At 45.4% G+C, this 20,841-nt stretch overlaps 1 protein-coding gene and 1 non-coding gene across 2 annotated transcripts; one reads left to right on the top strand and one right to left on the bottom strand.

Moving 5' to 3' along the window:
- Positions 1 to 2,228: 2,228 nt before the first annotated feature.
- Positions 2,229 to 2,332, top strand: LOC138828515 (U6 spliceosomal RNA). Its single transcript, XR_011372269.1, has one exon. It is a non-coding gene; the product is annotated as a U6 spliceosomal RNA (small nuclear RNA).
- Positions 2,333 to 4,553: 2,221 nt separating this feature from the next.
- Ppp1r10 (protein phosphatase 1 regulatory subunit 10) lies at positions 4,554 to 20,742 on the bottom strand. Its single transcript, XM_070024239.1, has 20 exons — positions 20,227 to 20,742; positions 19,470 to 20,002; positions 13,309 to 13,426; positions 12,500 to 12,586; positions 12,216 to 12,351; positions 11,452 to 11,503; positions 10,845 to 10,922; positions 10,565 to 10,738; positions 10,028 to 10,133; positions 9,812 to 9,924; positions 9,108 to 9,208; positions 8,760 to 8,907; positions 8,527 to 8,685; positions 8,178 to 8,424; positions 7,972 to 8,035; positions 7,665 to 7,859; positions 7,205 to 7,280; positions 6,861 to 6,974; positions 6,020 to 6,712; positions 4,554 to 5,793 (listed from the first exon to the last, which is right to left on the bottom strand). Exons 3-20 carry the CDS (start codon positions 13,413 to 13,415, stop codon positions 5,684 to 5,686), a joined length of 2,760 nt encoding a protein of 919 aa, XP_069880340.1. The 5' UTR covers positions 13,416 to 13,426; positions 19,470 to 20,002; positions 20,227 to 20,742; the 3' UTR covers positions 4,554 to 5,683.
- Between the last annotated feature and the right edge of the window lie 99 nt (positions 20,743 to 20,841).

Here is a 20,841-nt window from a genome sequence, read left to right as displayed (position 1 = left end):
TTAAAACCTTAGTACTAGTGTTTTAAAAAAAAAAAAAAAAAAAGTATTTCCCCACTCCGATGGCTCACGCCTGTAATTCTAGCTACTCAGGAGGCTGAGATCTGAGGATCGCGGTGCAAAGCCAGCCTGGGCAGGAAAGTCCGTGACACTCTTATCTCCAATAAACCAAGAGAAAAGCAGAAGTGGCGCTGTGGCTCAAGCGGTGGAGCTCTCACCTTGAGTTGAAGAGCTCAGGGACAGCTCCCAGATCCAGAGTTCAAGCCCCACGACCTACCAAAAAAAAAAAGTATTCAGCTACTAACCAGCAAAAAGCTGGGCTTCAGACATGGCTTAAGTATAGAGTGCCAGCTGAGCCAAGTGTGAGACCTTCATTCAAATACCTACAACATATCCTAGTTCAAACATCCACAAACAACAAAATAGCCTGCCAACATGTGCAGTACAGGAATATATAAGAAGGTAAAAGAAGCTGGGCGCTGGTGGCTCACAGCTGTAATCCTAGTTTCTCAGGAGGCTGAGATCCAAGGATCACAGTTCAAAGCTAGCCAGGAAAGGCCCTGAAATTCTTTTTTTTTTTTCTTCTTTCCACCCTCTGCGCCCCAACATACCCCAAATTCATGTCCTGACCCATGTGAAATTCTTATCTCCAATAAACCACCAGAAAATGAAGTGGTGTTATGGCTCAAGCAGTCGAGCACTAGCCTTGTGCTGAAGAGTTGAAGGACAGCAACGACTGACCAAAAAAAATAAAACAAGGGACAAATGAGTGACAGCCAGATGACATATAATTTCCACAATTTTGTGAAGTAGATCCATTATATATAGACTGGTGAGAACCAGGCTTCAAGGCCACCATTAAGTGTTGTGACCTTAGAGAAGTTACTTGGACTTGGTACCAGTCTATAAAATGAAGTTGATAATTACTTCATAGGGAAATATGTAATAATTATATGGTGCTTTAAGATTTATTTGGGCTATCTGTAGTTCATATTAGACTTTATACTGAATTTTCAATTCATTAGTCCAAGTGAGATAAAAACAATGTAGAGGAATGTTATTTGTAAACTGAATAACAAATGCTTCCCCCATCCCCCCAGCCCCGTATGAGAGCTCCAACTCGGGTTAAGGGGATTTGAACTCAGGCCCTGACATGCTGGCTCACCTTTCTTCTCTTGGCTAGCTTTTTTTTTTTTTTTTTGGTCAGTTGTGTGTGGGGCTTGAACTCTGGAACTGGGTACTATCCCTAAGCTCTTCAGTTCAAGGCAAGAGATCTACCATCTGAGCCACAGCGCCACTTCTGATTTTCTGGTGCTTTATTGGAGATAAGAATCTCATGGAGCTGAGTGCCGGTGGCTCACACCTGTAATCCTAGCTATTCAGGAGGCTGAGATCTGAGGATTGAGGTTCAAAGCCAGCCCGGGCAGGAGAGCCCGTGAGACTCCTATCTCCAATAAACCACTAGAAAGCCGGAAGTGGCGCTGTAGCTCAAATGGTAGAGCAGCTCGCCTAAGGGACAGCACCCAGGCCCAGAGTTCAAGCCCCACAACTGACAAAAAAAGAAAAAAGACCCAAAGAACACAAGTTTTCCCTATATCCCCCAGCCTAGAAAGAGGTAGTGCTGGGACAGTAGCCCTTGTTTACCTGGCTTCAGAGATGGGGTTTCCCTCCTTGATCTATAGATCTTGTGTAGGCAGGATGCCGAAAGTACCCCAGTGGGCCATGAAAGCCGGATTAGGAACACAGCATTTTAGAGGAGAATACCAGGGTGAAAGGTGTGAACCAGGAGAGATAATGCCCTAGAGAGATAAAAGGGGGCCTGGAAATGTAAGGCTGCCCTCTGTAGCCTCTGCTGAATGCAACCATAGGACAGACATATGAGGTGGTTCTCAAGTCTCAGCACAGCAGCATGAGGACCTGATCTTGAGCTTTGTGAGTGCAGAGAGTGCCATTAGTGTGTCAAAAGATTGAAGCAAGTGTGAGCTGGGTGCCAATGGCTACGCTACTCAAAAGGCTAAGATCTGAGGATTTCAGTTCAAGGCCAGCCAGGAGGGAAAATTCATGAAACTCTTATCTCCAATAAACTACCCCCCCCCCCCAAAAAAAAAAAAACCACTGTGGTGCTGTGGCTCAAGTCGTGGAGTGCTAACCTTGAACACAAACACAAAGAGGTTCAGGGACAGTAGTCAGGCCGAGTTCAAGCCCTAGGATAGGTAAAAAAAAGAAGTGGAGTGCTCTCTTCAGCAGCACATATACTAAAATTGGAGCGATACAGAGATTAGCATGGCCCCTGCGCAAGGATGACATGCAAATTCATGAAGCGTTCCATATTTTTTACAACTCTGGCCAGGGTGGGAGGAAATGGGAAGGAGAAACAAAGGAGGAGGCAACAATGCTTGATAAGAAATGTACTCATTACCTTGCCTATGTAATTGTAACCCCTCTGTACGGTATTTTCACAATTAAAAAAAATTATAAATCAAAGTAAAATTTTTTAAAAAAAGAAGTGGAGCTATGGCTCAAGTGGTTAGCCTCAAACAAGAAAAACTCGGGACTGGGACTGGGAAGGTGGCTCAGTGGTAGAGCGCTTGCCTTGCATGCATGAGGCCCTGGGTTCGATTCCTCAGCACCACATAAGCAAAAAGAGAAAAGCCGGAAGTGGCACTGTGGCTCAAGTGGTAGAGCACTATCCTTGAGCTGAAGAGCTGAGGGACAGCGCCCAGGCCCAGAGTTCAAGTCCCACAACCGGGCCAAAAAAAGAAAAAAAGAATAACTCAGGACTGCACCCAGGCCCTAAATTCATTCCCCAGGAAAAGTGCTGGAGCTGGGCACTGGTAGCTCAAACCTGTAATCCTAGCTGCTTAGGAGGTTGCCATCTGAGGATAATTCAAAGCTAGCTGGGCAGAAAAGTCCACAAGACTCATCTCTAATTAACCAACAAAAAGTTGGGAGTGGAGTTGTGGCTCAAGTGTCAGCCAGCCTTGAGCAAAAAACTAAAGGATAAGATGGGGTGACACTGTCCAAAAAGAAATCTACCTGACTCATGGATCAGTAACCTTTCTATAGATAGATACATACATATATTTTTTTTCTCTAAAATTTTTTGTCGGCCATGGGACCTGAACTCAGCTTGGGCATTGTCCCTGAGCTCTTCAGCTCAAGGCAAGTGCTCTACCACTTGAGCCACAGTAGCCACAGTGCCACGTACCGCTTTTTCTGCTTATGTGGCGCTGAGGAATCAAACCCAGGCCCTCATGCATATAAGGCAAGGCACTCCACTGAGCCACCTTTCCAGCCCTGTACATCATCTTTATAAAGTCCAGGATGTGATGCTGTGGTTCAAGTGGTAGAGTGCTCACCTTGAGCTGAAGAGCTGAGGGACAGCGCCCAGGTCCAAAGTTCAAGCCTCACGACTAACAAAAAAAAAACCCAGAGGGCTGGGAAGGTGGCCCAGTGGTAGAGTGCTTGCCTTGCATGCATGAGGCCCTGGGTTCGATTCCTCAGCACCACATAAGCAAAAAGCCGGAAGTGGCACTGTGGCTCAAGTGGTAGAGCGCTAGCCTTGAGCTGAAGAGCTGAGGGACAGCGCCCAGGCCCAGAGTTCAGGCCCCACAACCGGGAAAAAAAGAAAAAAAACCAGAAAGCCCGAGAGGGCAATGACTCACACCTATTTTTTTTTTTTAAGGGAAAGGGGTGGGGGGGGGGGGGGAAGAGTACTTGGCACCAGTGGCTTGCTTATACCTGTAATCTTGGTTCTCAGGAGGCTTAAGATCTGAGAATCATAGTTCAAAGCCAGCCTGAGCCGGAGTCTGAGACTCTTATCTCTAGCCACTAGAAAACCAGAAGTGGTGCTGTGGCTCAAAGTAGTAGAACTCTAGCCTTGAGTCAAAAAGCTGAGACAGCACCCAGGCCTTGAGTTCAATCACAAGTACTGGTACACAAAAAAATCCTGGCTGGAGCCACCACTCAAGTGGTAGAGCATGAATTGAGCTAGCAAAAGCTAAGTAAGTTTTGGGCTGGGAAGATGGCTCAGTGGTAGAGCACTTGCCTTGCATGCCTGAGGCCCTGGGTTTGATTCCTCAGCACCACATAAGCAAAAAGAGAAAAGCCGGAAGTGGCCCTGTGGCTCAAGTGGTAGAGCGCTAGCCTTGAGCTGAAGAGCTGAGGGACAGCGCCCAGGCCCAGAGTTCAGGCCCCACAACCGGACCCCCCCCCCAAAAAAAAAAAAAAAAAGTTCAGATGTACATAGCATCAGCAAAGAAAAATTATTGAATGATGGAAGGAGTTGGACTTACACAAAAACCAAATTAAAATGCGTTGTACTTCATATAAAGATTTGGAGGATATGTGTAAATTATGCGTCATTTGTAAGAGGGACGTAAGCATCATTGGATTTTGGTACACGTGGGAGGTACAACTGTCTTTAAATCTACTAGCTCTGCAACTAGAAGGTAGAACAAGTGTTTAGTTCCAAAGGACTCAAAAAGATCCCATTCTACTAATGTACCTTAAAAGCAGCTGTTTTTGTTACAGCAAGAGGCCAAACATACCAATGGTTAAATAAGCTGTTTCTCTTTACTGTTTATTATTAATGTACAAAATATACAAAACCAAAAGAAAAAAATACTCATCCCAAATCCATTGTGGTTCTAACCCAAGACCCTGCACAAACCCAACCAATTCACTGTTTTCATAGAAAACAACTGATGCCAAGACAGGTGAAGAGGACTGGGAAGGGGCAAAATCATCTTAAACCCACCCAGGGAGCAACTGGTGGGGATTCAGAGGTGGCTGGCAGGGTGAGGTTGTTGAAAACCTCACACTGACAAGGTTCCAAATGAGGGCAAGGAGCAAGTGAACTCCCAAAGGCAGTGCATGTAGTGTGACTCGTCAGGCCCAGCATGCCAGGCTTAAATAGATGAAAAGCTGGTCTCGAGTGTTTTAGGAAGTCTCTAGAATGGTTGTAAGCAAGGGTAGACCAACACCACTGGCTTTCTGCCAGCATTTTAAAACCTTCACTGGACACAGACATGAATTTGCCATCATTGAACCTAGCAGATCCATAATGCAGATTTGGGTGTTGACAGGTTGCAGTCTTGTACTTGAAAAAGGACTCAAAAGAGCCTGTTGTCATAACAGGAGTGGGGATGATGTGTGTTCCAGAACTCAATTCCAGCCCGCTTGAGCCCTCTCAGTGCAGTGGGATGTACAATACCCCTTACCATCTCCCTACCCCATGAGAAATAATGAACTTGGCTGGATGGTTCCTTAAGTGCAGCTGACCCCATGTCTGAATTGTGTGTGCATGTGGAGGACCACAACAGGAGAGCAGAGGTTCTCCAGTATAACCAGCTTTAGGTTCTCAGGCATTAGGGCTAATACTGGAAAGAGGTTGGGGACACAGGGTAAATCTCCTCATAAAGTGAAGCCAACTGGGTCTCCTCTTCAGCAGTCCAGGGTACAGAATGTGTCCAGTCTCTCTCCTCCTCAGACTGGAGGAAAATATGTACACATCGATGCGCACCAGTGATCAAAACCCCCCACGGAACCCAAACAGGTGGGAACTGGGGGCCGGCTCCTCATCAGCTGGGGGAAAGGGGAAATGGGCCTCACAGAAGCCATAACAAGTGGTAGGAGCAAGGCTGTAGTCCACACAAGGGTGTGGGTGGGGGCGGGGAGGCGGTCCCTAGGGCAAGGGGGGCCCGTTGACACCCGGATGGTAGAAGGCACAGTTGTTCTCATAGCGGCAGTTGCCCTTCATCATGAAATGTCGGCAGACAGGGCGGTTTGACATGTCTGTGGGAGTGATGGCAGAATGGTTAGATTGGAAATGGCCAAGAGGCCCGCACTACCCTCACCACCCTGGTGTAGGCCATCCTGACAGCGGCCTCCAGTGATGGATTATCTCGTGTGTAGGATGTAGGAACTGCCATGCACACAGGAGTCAAGGAGACCAGGAAAGCTCAGGTGTTCTGCCTCCCAACTCCCCAGAAACTTCTACAGTACCAAATGTCATCCTCACCTCCTCCATGACTGTGGCCTCCATCATGCCCTCGGTGGCCCCCTCCCCCGTGGCCAGGGCCATCATGGCCACGGTGCTCATGAGGGGGCCCTCGATGATCATGGCCTCGGTGACCAGGGCCATCATGTGGCCTATGGCCATGGGGTCCCCCGTGTCCAGGGCCTTCATGGGGGCGATGTCCACTGCCACCCATGCTCCCACCAGGGCCTTCATGAGAACGATGTCCACTGCCCATTCCCCCGCCAGGGCCTTCATGGGGGCGATGTCCACTGCCCATTCCTCCTCCGGGGCCTTCGTGAGAACGATGTCCACTGCTACCACCCATGCCACCACCAGGGCCTTCATGGGGACGATGTCCACTGCCACCGCTCATGCCACCACCGGGGCCTTCATGGGGGCGATGCCCACCACCTCCAACCATGCCTCCACCAGGGCCTCCTCGTCCGTTTGGGGGTCCTCCTCCAGAGCGGCCTCCTCTGGCTCCTCGGAACGGAGGAGGGGGAGGCGGCTCGTTCCCTCCTCGGCCACCTCGGCCTCTATGGTAGGGTCCAGGACCAGGTCCTGGACCCCCTCGCATTGGACCACCCCGCATGGGATCACCTGGGCCATCCCAGAAGGGATCACCCCCACGGGGAGGGGGTGGAGGACCCAGGAGACGGGGACCCACTGGTCCACCAGGGCCTCCATGGGGACCTGTTAGGGAGAAAAAGAAAAGACAATCAGTTCTCTTTTACAGTCATGAGTGCCAGCTTAAACTACCTCTTATCTTTTGCTTCTCCTATACTATTACAGGCTGAAACTAAGCAGCGAAGCCCGCTCTAAGTGCCCATTCACCACCTACCTGGCATAGGTCCTCCAGGCCCAGGGGGGAAGTGTTGCATGCCTTTGGGGCCCCCAGGGCCTCCTGGTGGAAAGCCATTGGCAATTGGACCGGGACCCAGGAGTCCATGTGGCACTGTTAATGAAAAAAGGAGGTCAGTGAGAGGATTCTACAAGACTGGTATGGCTTCCCATACAGTGTACACAACTGACCCTCTCAGACCAACCTGGCAAAATTAGGTTCCCTCTGTCCAGTCTTCCCTCCCATTTGTTGCCTATGCTGTTCAGCAGCTGTGAAACCCGGCTTCCCCCAACCTCTCAGCTGGCGTCCTCCCCGGGGCCCCTGGGGCCAGCCCTGAAGATTACCCAGCATCTGCTTGATCTTGTCTGAATAGTCTGGTTGTTTCAGCAGTTCCTCCGAAGGGTGGCTGTTTGGGCTGCCCTGTGTGGAGATAGGAGGACAGAGTGAATAGAGAGTGAGGGTAACAATCAGGAACGAAAGAAAACCAAAATGAGGCAATGGGAAGACTCAAAAGAACTGGGTTAAGCCAAGTGTGGGGCGCACACCTGTAATCCCAGTACTCAGGAGGCTGAGATAGGAGGATTACAAGTTCCAGGCCAGCTTGGTAACACGGCAAGATTCTGTCACGAACAAAACATAGCAACGAAAAACTGAGGTAAAACAAAACATACAAACAAAAAAACTTGGGTAAAACAACAAAACATGCAAATAATAAACTTGAGTAAAACAAGATATACAAACAAAAGAGAACTCTTAAGGAGATTGCACAGAAAGCAGAAAAGGGAAAGGAAGGAGAGAGCGTACCATGATGGAGGTGAGGATTTCCTGGACGTTGATACCTCCTCCTCCAGGGCCTTGGGGACTCTTCCCAGCACCCATGCTTCCCATAAGATTGGCCAGAACTGGAGGCAGCTTCGAACCCCCTGCCCCATCCGGTGAGCCACCCGACCCGCCAGGCTCCAGGGTCTCAACATATGGAGTCTCATCCATAGAACACTCCTAGGAACAGAAGAAACATCAAGACCAATGAAAAGACTGCAGATATCCTCACATGAAAAATGCACAAAACTTGGCCCATTGGCACCCATCATCACTACACACATTGACTTACCTCATCTAGGGGGATGAGTTTAGGGGGGATGGGCTCATAGGGTTCAGGATCAGGCTCATGAGGACTATCCGGAATATTGCAGGTGAGGAGAAAAAGAAAAGAAAAAAAAAAAAAAAAGATTTACTCAGGTGGCCCTTAAAGTTCTCTCTTAATTCCCAGTGTCAGGTTCCCCTCAGGAGTACAAGGACACAAACACCTCGGCTCACCTCTCCTTGTTCAGGAAGAGCTCCTGAAGAATTCCCTTCTCCCGCTCAGCCTGGATGTATCGCTCCTGGCTGTTGCTACCAGGAGTGACTAGAGGTGAGGGGAGAACCAAAGGCCGAGGGCACACCCAGGGCACCTTCTCCTCCATGTTGTCATGGCTCAGACGCCGGGCTGTCTCAAATGCATGGCGGTCTGACAGTATCTCTCGTTTAGCTGCCTCACCAAAGTCCTTGATCTTGTTCACATTAACTTGACAGAGGGAAAAAGAGCAAAGGAGGGAAAGTAAGCCTAACCAAGTCCCTTCTGGAACTCTTAATACATATCTATTGTGCAGGAAACTTGGCCTCTTACCTCGTTCAGTTTCATCCAGTTCAAAATAGAAATACTCTCTCAGCTTGCCTTCCTCAGGCCATGTCACAGTTTTCCTCTTCCTGCCCTTTCGGGTCAGCTGGCTAGGATCCCCAGGGCTCTCCACTGGCTTTGCATCCAGAGCTCCAGTCTCTGAAGAGGCTGGAAAACAAGAGTTTTTAGACCCAGCTCCTGCCTTCCAGAAAAGCTACACAGCCCCTCAGGCTTCAGGTTACCTGTATCCATGAGCTCCGGGACTTCCACAGGCGGCACTGGAGTGCCAGGGCGGTCTGTGTCCATTGACTCAGAAGGTGGTGCTGGCTCTGGGGAAGAAGGTTTGGCTGCGCTTGGTTCAGTGCTTGTTTTCCCTTCAAAAGGGCTGGGCTATTATGAAAGAGAAAAAAATGAATGAACTATAAGGAAGCCAAGGTCAAGGAAGGGCAATTCAATTCAATGATTGTTAGAAAGGGATGCCTGATTCTAACAGTTGCACCCCCTAGTTTAAACAAAAGACCAAACTCTGCTGTGATGCCCAACAATTCCTTACCACTTTGCCCTATTTTTCTTATTCTAAGACCCCATACCTTGGCAGCAGTAGGTGACAGAACTTTCTTCTTCTTCTTAATTTTGATGCCTGGGACAGGGGCTGAATTGAGAGCATCCAGAAAGCCCAGACCTTCCATAGCTACAAAAGCAAAACACACAGAAAGGAATCTCAGACCTCCTTCTAATCACATTCCTACAAAGTCTAGGTAGAAACTAAACAGTGGACATTGCCTAAACTTAGGACACAGAAAGCCCAAGATGAAAAAAGAGCTCACACAAGAAATTCCTATTGATTTTATATATATATATTGGGGGGGGGTCTGGTCATGGGGCTTGAACTCTGGGCCTGGGTGCTGTCCCTCAGCTCTTCAGCTCAAGGTGAGCGCTCCACCACTTGAGCCACAGCGCCACTTCCAGTTTATTGGTAGTTAATTGGAAATAAAGAGTCTCAGGGACTTTCCTGCCTGGGCTGGCTTTGAAACACAATCCTCAGATCTCAGCCTCCTGTGGAGCTGGGATTACAGGCATGAGCCACTAGTGGCCGGCTATCACTATTTCACTTCTCTTTTAGCAGGCAAACCAACGATTTAGACAGGAATTAAGATGGGGCCATTGAGGCAAAAAACTAAAAGGATGCCAAGAAATCAAGTGAAGGAAAATAATAATAAAAGAAGGAAAACCAATTTTCTCCTCCCAGAAGAGCTTGCTACCAACTGGAAGCACAACCCCATTTTAGACTCACGCTGAGGTGGGATGATCTTCACTTTGATCTCTTTGGTGGCATTGGGTGTTGTGTTGAGGGGCTTATATTTCTTCTCTGCAGGGGGAGCAGTGTCTCCTGGAGCAGCCACGGTGCTGAGAAAGGAGGAACAGTCAACACCACCTCTGGGTTTGCCCCTTTTTTTCTCCCATGTGCCCACATGTCAACAACTTCAGAAATGGACAATGATGTTTATACCTTTGGCGCTTGAGGGGGATGGGCTTAAGATTGTATTTGTCAGACACCATGACTGGAGTGGCATTCTTCTTAACAGGCACCAAAGATGGTGTCTCCAGCTCTAGTCCTGGGAAGAAAATACAGGTTTGTAGTTCAACTCACCCCTAATCATGACTATTCCTCCCTGTTCAGCCCCCCTCCCCCAATACACAGATACAGCTTCTCCATTAGGCTCCCCCCACCCCTTTTTTTTTTTTGTCAGGCATGGGGCCTGAACTCTGGGCCTGGGCACTGTCCCTCAGCTCTTTAGGTCAAGGCTACTGTTCTACCACTTGAGCCATAATGCCACTTCTGGCCTTTTCTGCTTACGTGGTGTTGAGGAATCGAACCCAAGGCCTCATATATGCAAGGCAAGCACTCTACCACTGAGCTACTTTCCCAGCCCCTACACTTCCTTCTTTCACATGGAAATTTGACACTGCAAATCAAAATATTCAAAGCTTAAGGTACTGGCTGCCCATGTGCGTGCCCCGCTTCAAGGCCAGCCAGCAGCCTTACCAGTGGAACGGAATTTGGCATGACTGGGTGCTGTGGTTCGAAGAGACTTGGGCTTCTCTTTCTTTTTCTCTGGAGCTTCCTCAGCCCGGGTCTCAGTTTTCACCTCAATTAAAGGTCGCTCAGGAGGAGTGGTTCGACCCTTACTCTCTTCTTTCCGTTTCTTCTTATCTTTCTCTGTCATAGAAATTCAGAATGGAAAAGGATTTCATTTAGTTGAAGTACAGCTAACTAGGGACACCCAAAGAACTAAATACCAGGGATAAAGGACTAAGGAGCTTACCAGCAGGCTGGGTGCTACTCTGGGAGCGGATGACAGCCATCCAATCACTGACAAGGACTGAGGCCAATTTCCGGAGCTCTATAGGTGAGAAAACCAAAGAATAAATAATTTAGTAATAATTTCACAATCTTTCAGGAAACAAAATGGGATGCTTGAAAAATATACTGGGAAATCTGTGTAATAAAAAAAAAAAAAAAAACACAAAAAGTTTTAAGAACTTGAGACATACTTAAAATCAGACTCTTAGCTGAAAATGCTGGGTACCAGTGGCTCACACCTGAAATCCTAGCTCCTCATGGGGCTTAGATGAGGCTTGAAGCTCAAAGCCAGCATGAGCAGAAAAGTCTGTGAGACTGTTATCTCCAATTAACCATCAAAAAGCCAAAATGGAACTGTGGCTCAAGTGGTAAGAGCACTAGTCTTGAGCAAAAAGGCTCAGGGATAGTCCCTAGGTCTCGAGTTCAAGCTTCAGAATGAGAAGCAGTGCGCGCACGCACTCGCACGCACGCACATGCACACGCACACACACATGCACACGCACACACGCACACACATACACACACACACACAATGGAGATAAGCCCGTTACAGGGAGAAGGACTCCTACCTTCATCCTCACTTGACTTGCTCAGCTGCTTCACCAGTTTGGCTGTGTTGTTCTACAAGAGATGGGAGCAACAAAAAAATAAATGTAAGGAGAAAAATAAACCCACTTAGGTAAGGATACCCACAAACTTACAACCTCTCAGTAATCCCCCATAATAGTGACTAAAACTGACAAAAATCTTCGTAGATACATGAGACTTTTTTGTAGTACTAGGGTTTGAATAGAAGCATCTTGCTAGGCAGGTGTTCTACCACTTGAGCCATGCATAATTGCTCCCATTTTATAAATGAAAAAAAACTGAGGCTCTGTTATAAAAAGTGACCCAAGTCACAAATTTATTAGAGGAGATAAATTCAAACCAAGTCTTCTAAATCTAAATTCTTGTTTGCTTGGGTTTTTTCCCCTAATCATTCTACCTTACAGAGGTAAGCAGACTGCCCCACATTAGAGTTGGTGTGCGTTTTTCACACCAACTAACTCAAAAAAAGAATTAAGGTTGTGCAGGGTGCCAAAGGCTCTGGCCTGTAATCCTATCTATCAGAAGGCTGAGATCTGAGGATCATGGTTTGAAGCCAGCCCAGCAAGAAAGTCTGTGAGACTTGTATCTCCGATTAGCCACCAAAAAAGCTGGGAACAGAACTGTGGTTCAAATTGTAGAGCACTAGGCCTTAGGCACTAGAGACAGTACCCAGGCCTTTAGAGTTTAAGCTCCAGAACCAGCGCATGCATGCACACAAGCCCGCACACACACAAAATGAAGGTACCTGCTTGAGATGGTCCACAGTGAGGGGTAGGTGTTGCAGGGTCAGTAGAATTTGCTGAAGGAGAGGAATGTTGTTGGTTGTCTTTGAATATGTCAGCCAATTGTTCAAAAGCTTATAGCCACCAACATCAATAAATCTGAAAGAAGATAGGAGCAGAATCTTGGGTTTTGGAAATACTATTTTCTACATGCGTGGTCCCCTACTGACCACCCAGAACCTTGTGCCTTGCCTCCCTCAACTTCTAACTACACTCTCCCATTCCAGCCAATCAGATTCCCACTTACTTGACCAGTATTTCTGATGACTGGGTCTGCAGGAGAATGTTCAAGTATGTACACCGACTCACCATCTTTCGTGCTTCCTTCATCAGACTACAAAAGAGGAGATGGAATTAGAAATATAGCAGTCTCATTCATTCTTCATTCAAGCAGAGTCTTGCTTATGTAGCCTAGACAGGCTTGCATTCACAATTCTCCTTCCTCAGCCAATCAAGTGTGGGATTACAAAGTATGCATCACCACACTCAGCAAGTTTCCTCCTATAGAGAACCTACAGACCTTACATGACAGGGTCTTTACTCCAGAGAGGGGAAGTCACCAGACCTCCAGAAGGGTGACAGGGTTCCCTAGGGACATGAAAATCCATGCAGGGAGAAAGGTTACCAATGAGGCAATCGAGTCTTTGATCTGGAAGGGGAGCACTGCCCCTTCTCTAATGCACTTGACACACCTGATTTGATTCTGGATAGAGTCCACTTAAGACTAAACAAGCCTCATTTGCTTTTTCTTGGGAAATCTGACATTTTGGATAGGTGAGCATGACCCACAAGAACCAAGAATTCAGGCTCTCTTGTTCTCTTTGCAAAGTGTGACTTCTTTGGGATGGTTGCGTGTTCAAATCTGTAGCTTTCGTGTGGCTAGAAACCAAGGAATCATCTTTTCCTATTGCTTATTCTAGTATCAATGCATTCTCCTCTATTACTGTATCTCTCCTTCCTCTCCAGAAGAGTCAGTTCTGCTGCCTCAATTGTAGCCATATCACAACAAAGTATGCTCTACTCACAGTGAATAAATACAAAGTGTATTGGACTCACCTGAAGATCTTAGCAATCCCATCCACACTCTTCACTTCCCCATCTCGGTTAAGGAAGCTATCCAAGCCCTTGAGAAGTTCTTTAGGGTCTATGGGACCCGAACCCATGATTATGGTTTCTGAAAGACAAAACAAACCCACAGAATAAATGGGCAGCAAAGGCAGTCCTTTAATAAATCCCATCAGTTTTTGACAAAAATTAGTAACTAATCCACATTAATTGACATTATTTTCTAGATAAGTGAATAGATGATGATCACTGAGGAAACCAGACAAGACTGGGAAGACAATTAGGAGTAAAGGACCAAGCAGCCCAACCTGGCTCTCACTCCCAGCTACATCCTCCTAGGGAAGCTGAACTTATTATTTATGTCCATTATATCTGTACACTATCACAGTTAAGATCCCAGTACCCATAACAAGATGTTCAGTGCTACTAGATATTTATTTTTGCTTGTTAAGCTCTTCTCCCTTAGTTGCTAACAAATTTACTCTGAAAAAGATCCTGTAGCTTGGATAAGAATTGGGCCAATCTTGGATGTTTGGACTAATGTCTTATAAAAATTCCTTTCCATTGTAGCCTTTAAGAGCCACCATCACTGTTAAGTGGCAGGCTAAGTGTAAGCTGAGGCAGAAGCTGATAAAATGCAAACAAGGTCCTCCTCAACCCTGATGTTACTCTTTGACCAAACACTGCATTGTGGTTTTATTTCAGAGTTAAAGAGAAAGTTTGTTCTCAGAAGCGGAGAGAGGAGTCTGGCCCCTTCCTTCAAAAAACACACTAGCCCAAGATTCCCAAGAGAAGCCTATACCTAAATATTATAGAACAAAGCTAAAGACCAGAACAAAAAAATGCCATAATTTTTTTTTGGACTGGGTTGGCAAAAGGGGTTAATTAAAAGTTAAAATTCCATTTATAGACAGGATAAAATGAAGCAAATTATTCAGGATCAAGATGGTTGTCACAGGGATTTTTATTCACACAGGCTTCTGGGGACAAAAGCCCCATCAGCAGTATTTGCATTAGGGTGACGCTAATGCTGAGTGGGAAAGAAGACAACTTTCTGAATCCTAGCACAAGATGACAGATACAGCCCTAGCAGAAAGATGAAAAGTATTTTACTAAGATGACTATTTTAGAGTAGAAAAAATTTTTGTAGGATGAAAATTTTGTTTTCTGACAAACCAAAGAGAAAAAAAAAAGTAAAACAATAACAATCTTTCAGGTCTCCTGACGAAAAGGTTAATTTCTAAAACCTAGGCAAACAGCAGCAGCCAGGAGCCAGCACCCAGCAAGGCAGGGGTTGTCAGACAATCAATCTTGGTTCTCAAAAGTATCAGGTTCCTGCAGGCTGAATATGGAGAGGCAATTCAGTGAGAAATGCTAAGAGATGAGCAAAAATGACTTGACCAAACATGAAGATGTGGTCAGAAATACTAGGAGACTGCTAGGTACACATGGCTCATGCCTATAATCCTAGCTACTCAGGAGGCTTTGATCTGAAGATCCTGATTCAAAGCCAGGCTGGGCAGAAAGTCCATGAGACTCTTAGCTCCAATTAACTATCAAAAAATCTAGAACTAGAGCTGGTGGTACAATGGTACAGTGTTACAGTTCAAGCCTGGAGTAAAAAAGCTCAGGGACAGCACCCAGGCCCTGAGTTCAGGCCCCAGGATTAGCAACAAAAGTGAAAAAGTAAAAAAAGAAATGTTAAAAGGTGAGCAAAAACGACTTTCTAAACTGTGTTGTCACTGCTGCCCTGGAACTCCCAGAAGTGGAACCTGAGGTCAGAGGGGAAAAAATATTCAAGGAGATTAGAGTTCATGGCTAAATCCACTGAAATAGAATCATTTTTAAAGAGACAAACAGGAATAATGGAACTTTTTCCTTGTAAAAAGACCCTAGAGAGTGATAATATGGAAACTATAAAGATAGGTAAACAGATTCCCATATGTCGGAAACTGAAAAAGCAATGAATGGGCCAAGTAATAAATCTCATAAGCAATAAAGAAACTAAAAGGAATTTAAAAAAAAACTATGTATATGCACATATACCTAGCAGTAGATCCCAAACCAAAATATACCTAATTTTAGACAAAAAGCCTTAATTATTTCAAACTCTGAACACTGTTGACTCCATTGATTCAAACACAGAGGTAAATAAATGACTTGAACTCCCCTTATCACATCCAATTAAGAATGAATAGGCCTTTTACCCTCTGCCAGGAATTCAGATCATCCTTCAAGAGGAAGAAGGGAGAGAAAAGCCATTCTTAGAGAGGAAAACACAAAGACTAGAAAGCTACATTGTGTCCAGTGCCCTCTACTGGAAGTGGGACCCAGGTGCTTTTGAATTCCCATTTGTATAAACAAGCAAGCTACTTAAGCAAGCTAGGAGAGAAAACAGAAGAAATGTTAAGAGTATTTGTTTTCCACTATTATATTTTGGAAAGGCAATTAAATTCCTGTCTTATGAGTACCAATTATGATAAAAATGTCAGGTGGGATTTCTTAGTGGCTTTCTCTCAGGCAGCTTTTTAATCATTTGAAAGTAAGAACTCCTAGTCCTCTTTGTAGTAAGTACATATTGAAAGTTCTAAGGTATTTTGAGTAGAAAGAAACAGCCTAACATTCCTGAACAGGTCGGCAGCAAAGGCAAATGTGTTGACCAGGGAAGCAGAGACCAAATGTCAAAACATCACTAGGTACTCATGATCTGGATCCTGAAATAAAGCGTGGAGAAGCTTCCTAGAACCACAAATAGTCCAAGGCATGGCTATTTTTTCTTTTAATGAGCTGCTAATTTCCTTAAAGACAGCACATCTACAAAAGGGGGTCATAAACAGGCCCTCAGTCTACCACTTTGTTATAAACTAAGCCTCTTGATAGAGGACGTTAAGGTTAGAGCAATGCCCTACTGACCCAAGGTACCTGGAAACTTCCTATTGTCCTTACAAAGAGTATTTTTACTCCTGACTCCAAAATGAATTTTACATGAGGGTTATTTGGTTTAAAAATATGAAAAAAAATCCATTTTGGCTAGTTATTGTCTACATTTCAAGGTAAATGAACTGGCTCAGAAAAAGAAAAACCCACACAAGCCAGTTTTAATATCTTCAAAGGGGAAAAAAACCCCACCACATTTATCTTAGCTTAAAAGTCCTTAGCACTTCTGGAAATGAAAATGCTTTGCTTCCTTTCCTCCGTGCTTTTACACATAACCCAAGAGTGGGCTTAACTATACTTCTCTGGTGTTATCTTTCTTCTAAATTGTTTTAAGCCCTTGTCAGTTTTAAAGCTTATCTGGATTTCAATAAGGATGTAAAAATCACTTATATCATCCTTATCCATAGGAAAAGAACCCAGAACTTTGTTCAGATTACAAAGATGAAGTTCTCCAAGGTTCTCTGGACGGCTCTGGTTCCCCTAGAAAACCTTCCTTGTAATCTCGCATTACAAAGGAAGATCTTTATTAGGGCCCTTGCTAACTAGCAACCAGGTAGCCCAGTAGGTGGGATGCTCAACTCCCCAGGTATGTTTAAGAATGCTGCAGAGGCTCGTGGAAAACCGCTTAAAAGACATTTCCCAAAAGAAAAAAAAAAAAAAAAGGAAAAAGAATTGTGGTCAATAGAAATGAAGAGGCTTTCCCATTCAATCTAGATATTTGAGAACCTGTACAGAGCAGAACACTAGCCCTGTTGTACCCAAGTCATCATAGGAAAGTTGCAGAGAAAGGCTTTCAAATTCTGCCTGGCAACCCGTCTCCCAGCTTTGATGCATGATTTAAAAAAAAGTCTGCTAAAGATCTGATTGAGGAAGCTGGAGGGGAGGAAGGGAAGGGAAGGAAAAGAACCAGACACCCAATACCACCCTCAGGGCATGGCTTTCAACATGCACCAATAGCCACAGCACTAAACAAGTAGAAAAAAAATGAGGAGGGCATTATTTCTTTCATCAGTACTTTCAAGGAATTTCTTTTAGAGAGGAAAAAGAAATTCAAAAAAGGTGGCTCCTTAGAAAAAAAGAAATGAAGATTGTGAAATGTAATACCAGAAATGTTTTGCTTACCAGAAACCGTAGCTTGATTCCCCCTGCCTCGAGTTTACAACTGCCGCCTCCTTTCCTAAAAGATTCACTTCTCATCCTAGTACCAGTGTACAGGAACTAAGCAATTGGAGAACTTAATATGGCATTGAATAAAAAGTTTATCCCCAAATTCTGAAGTGGGAACATAGGTGACTTAGGCAGTCCTAAAAGTACCCACCCTTCCCCCAGCTTACAAAGCAATTCCCTGAAGGAGGCCCAAGGACTAGATTCTTAGCAGCAATGGTACATTTCAGCCTCATTAGGCCAACTGTCTATTCAAGTTACAGCCCTCTTTCCTATCTCCCCCAACACACCCACACATACACCTCTCATTCTCAAAGTACAGTTGAGGTTTGACTGTTTTTTCACTGAAGAGGGATAAACTTCCAAGCAGTTGTGGTGAGTGCAGGGTGAAAATAAAACTAGAGCTACCCAAGGAGACAGGCAGCGTTTATATCTAATTCCTATAGGCTTTTTATCCCTGTAAGGTAAATACCTTAAGATAGTAAACTAAAGAATACAGGAACATAAGAAAAATGTCTTCTCCCTAGCAACACCGGGCACAGGGAGTTCAGGATGATTCTGCTAGGGGGTGGAGTTTCCAGAGGGTGGAGAGAGGAAGAAGCAAGCTGATTACATCACCTTCCAGTGCTGCTGCTCCTCCCCCTAAGCCAAGTTTCTAGGGCGGCCCTAAGCGCTGGATGGCAAAAGGGAGAGAAAAACAACAAAGGCGGAGGGAGACGCCATTTTGTAATGCAGAAGAGGACTCAATTAAAAAAGCTACTCCGTCTTTGCCGATAGCTTTGCTTACATTGTTAAACACGTTTTAAAAGGAAAAAAAAAATAAAGCAAAAAAAAAAAAAACCAAAACAGAAGCCAATCCCGATCCTGAATCTTTAACCTAATTTGAATCAGTAAGAACGTAGTGAAAATTAAAAGCAATTAAAATATTTAAAAGAACAATTTCTGCGGGTAAGAATGGAATTTGCAACTGAAGTCCAATTTGTTACCATCGACCACCCCCATCCTCCCTATAAAGAGAAAAGGGGGAGGACTTGGACCCCTCTCAACGAATAGGGTTGAGGTGGGAGGACAGGAGAAAAATGGGTCAAGACACAACCTGCAACGCCGCTTGGAAGACAAAAGGACAAGGAAAGTCGCCATATTGAAGCAGGGAAGAAAAAAATTGCTTTAACGACACAAATCTTTTAGAAAGCTAGCATTCAATTGCACTAAATGGCTTTTAACTTTATACTCCTGAACCCCACACCCCCCAACCTCCCCATTATAACTGTATCCCCCCCCACCATAAAGTACCAAGTTAAATTGTTAAATCATTTTTGCTTTTAAATAACCTATGCAATCTGCAACAATTACAAGACATTCTTTACCTCCCCAACTATTTTGTATGTACTGACACTAAGATTATATTGTCCTAAATTTAAGTGTCTTGCAATCTTTATTTCTAGATTGCCACGTATTTTAACCATACAATATACCCCCCCAAGCAAATTACTTTAAAATAGAGAGGATTTAACAATCACTTAATTCATAGCCAGCTAACACTTCTGCCCATCTCCTTACCCTGCAATCTTTATGTACAGATTGCTTATTAATCTGGCAAATTGAAAGGCACCCTACTTGTCTCACACACAAAGAAGTGGGACTTATGGGCCACAAGATCCACCATCTTTTGTATGTGAGCTCATTAACCCTTTTGTAGACTGCTAACCAGAGGAAGGTAAACTTTCCTCCTTATAAAAAGCAAAACACTTATGCTTTGGCAGTCTGAAAATTTTCTGGATTACCAAGGGTTAACCATCAAAATCCTCACTTACTGGCCCTCCCACCACCCTCTCCTTGCCACCAGCAGGGCAGGGAAGAAGGTGGTAAGGGAGAACTATACTGTTGAGACCCAAAGGCCCTTTTTTAATGGAGATTAAGCGACCTGATTGGTCCTTCTCCAGTTCTATATTTGTTCTATGGTCTCATTTCTTCCTCTCATTAGTTTGGTTTCACAACGGGAAACGTTGATTTCTTGTTGCAAGGCTGGTTTTTGAAAATTCGACACTTACTATCCAATTTTTTTGCGACGTCAGCACCTCGGGCTCAGGGGGGGAGGGGGTAAAATTTTGGAGGAAAAAAAATAAAACAACCAACCAGGACCCAAAACTCAATTATTTGGGGGGTCTCATTGGATCAAAAAGTCTCTTAAAAAGTAAAGACCAACTCAGTATTCATTTTCCCCCCCACCCAACTCCGCATTTAGGGAGGGGGGTCGTAGAAAAAAATGCTGAGTGGATTAAAAAAAAAGGAAACGCTGGATGAGTGAAATTGAGTGGGTTTAGGAAGGGAGGGTGGTTGATTATTTTTGAAGTTATGTGGTGACGGTCCTTCGGCCACAGATTTCAAGTCCCAAGCAGCGTGGGCTGGTGGGGTGGGCAAGATAGGAGGAGGGAAGGGGCAGAAGACACAGTGGTTGGGCTGGTGGCGGCTGTTTTCCCTTTCCCCCCTCTCTCAGGATCCTTTGAAGGGCTTAGATGTTGCTGCGGCTTGTTTCTGTTTTCCTCGTGGCCAACCTCGTGGTCTTTCTCCGAGAAAATTCAACCTGGGATAAAAGGAACACAAGGGAGAAAGATGTGATCAGTACGGGACGCTTTAAAATACCCTCAAATGCCACCTTTGTGGTCCAAAAAGACATCTCTAAGCCCCAAACAGGTCATAGCCGCTTAAGATACGCTGTGGCCCCCTCCCAGATCCTTCCTAACCCGTTTCCCAGTCCAACACGATCCGCGAAATCTTACGCCCTAAACGGCAAGATGGCAAACTTACCTCTAAACGAACACCAGAATGGCGGCTGCCCTCTCGGGCGGAGTCTTTTATATCCGGACTCCACCCAACGCACTCAAACGTGCTATTGAAACGCCCTTGTCGCGAGACATTGTGCGCGAGGCGTGAACTTATTGGCTAATGCGAAATACACCTCGGCCGCTGATTGGCTATTCTTCCTTTCGCTAAGGGCAACTCCTCGGCACTAACTTCCTCCTTCTTCCCGGCCGCCGCCCGGTTGCGAGCGCATGATCAGAAAATCTAACTCCGCCTTTTCCTCTGTGTCCTCCACTTCCGCCCAGGCAAACATTTCTCACCCTGGATTGGTAGAAATCCGAGGGCGCATGCGCACTGGAAGGATCGTGCTCAAAATCGCTTTCAAAATTTCTTCCAAGGCATACTATATGTATAGACTCTATGACTCGTGGTGACTGGTCCCAAAAAAAGTAATTTTGAAGCCTAATTCGATTGTGACGCAGTTGAAATTAGCTCCCCACCCCCTCTTACGGCTTCCCTTTTACGCTTCCGTACTGACGCAAACACGCAGCCCTCTTCCGCATTGCGGGATTATTCTTGGCCCTCCCCTTGTCATTTTCTTGGCGCATGCGCAATCGCTCT

Source organism: Dipodomys merriami, unplaced genomic scaffold, assembly GCF_024711535.1.
Source record: "Dipodomys merriami isolate MVZ:Mamm:240054 unplaced genomic scaffold, mDipMer1.0.p SCAF_16, whole genome shotgun sequence".
Taxonomy (NCBI): domain Eukaryota; kingdom Metazoa; phylum Chordata; class Mammalia; order Rodentia; family Heteromyidae; genus Dipodomys; species Dipodomys merriami.
Note: the sequence above shows the minus strand (reverse complement) of the source record. Positions and strands in the feature narration are given on the sequence as shown.

Excerpts from the sequence above, each read along its gene's own strand:
- Ppp1r10 (XM_070024239.1), bottom strand. The coding sequence starts at position 13,415 with ATGGGTTCGGGTCCCATAGACCCTAAAGAACTTCTCAAGGGCTTGGAT. Across the intron at positions 8,686-8,759 it reads CCCGGAGCTCATGGATACAG|CCTCTTCAGAGACTGGAGCT; the intron begins GTAACCTGAAGC and ends CTTGTTTTCCAG. Across the intron at positions 7,281-7,664 it reads AAATCCTCACCTCCATCATG|GGCAGCCCAAACAGCCACCC; the intron begins GTACGCTCTCTC and ends ATCTCCACACAG.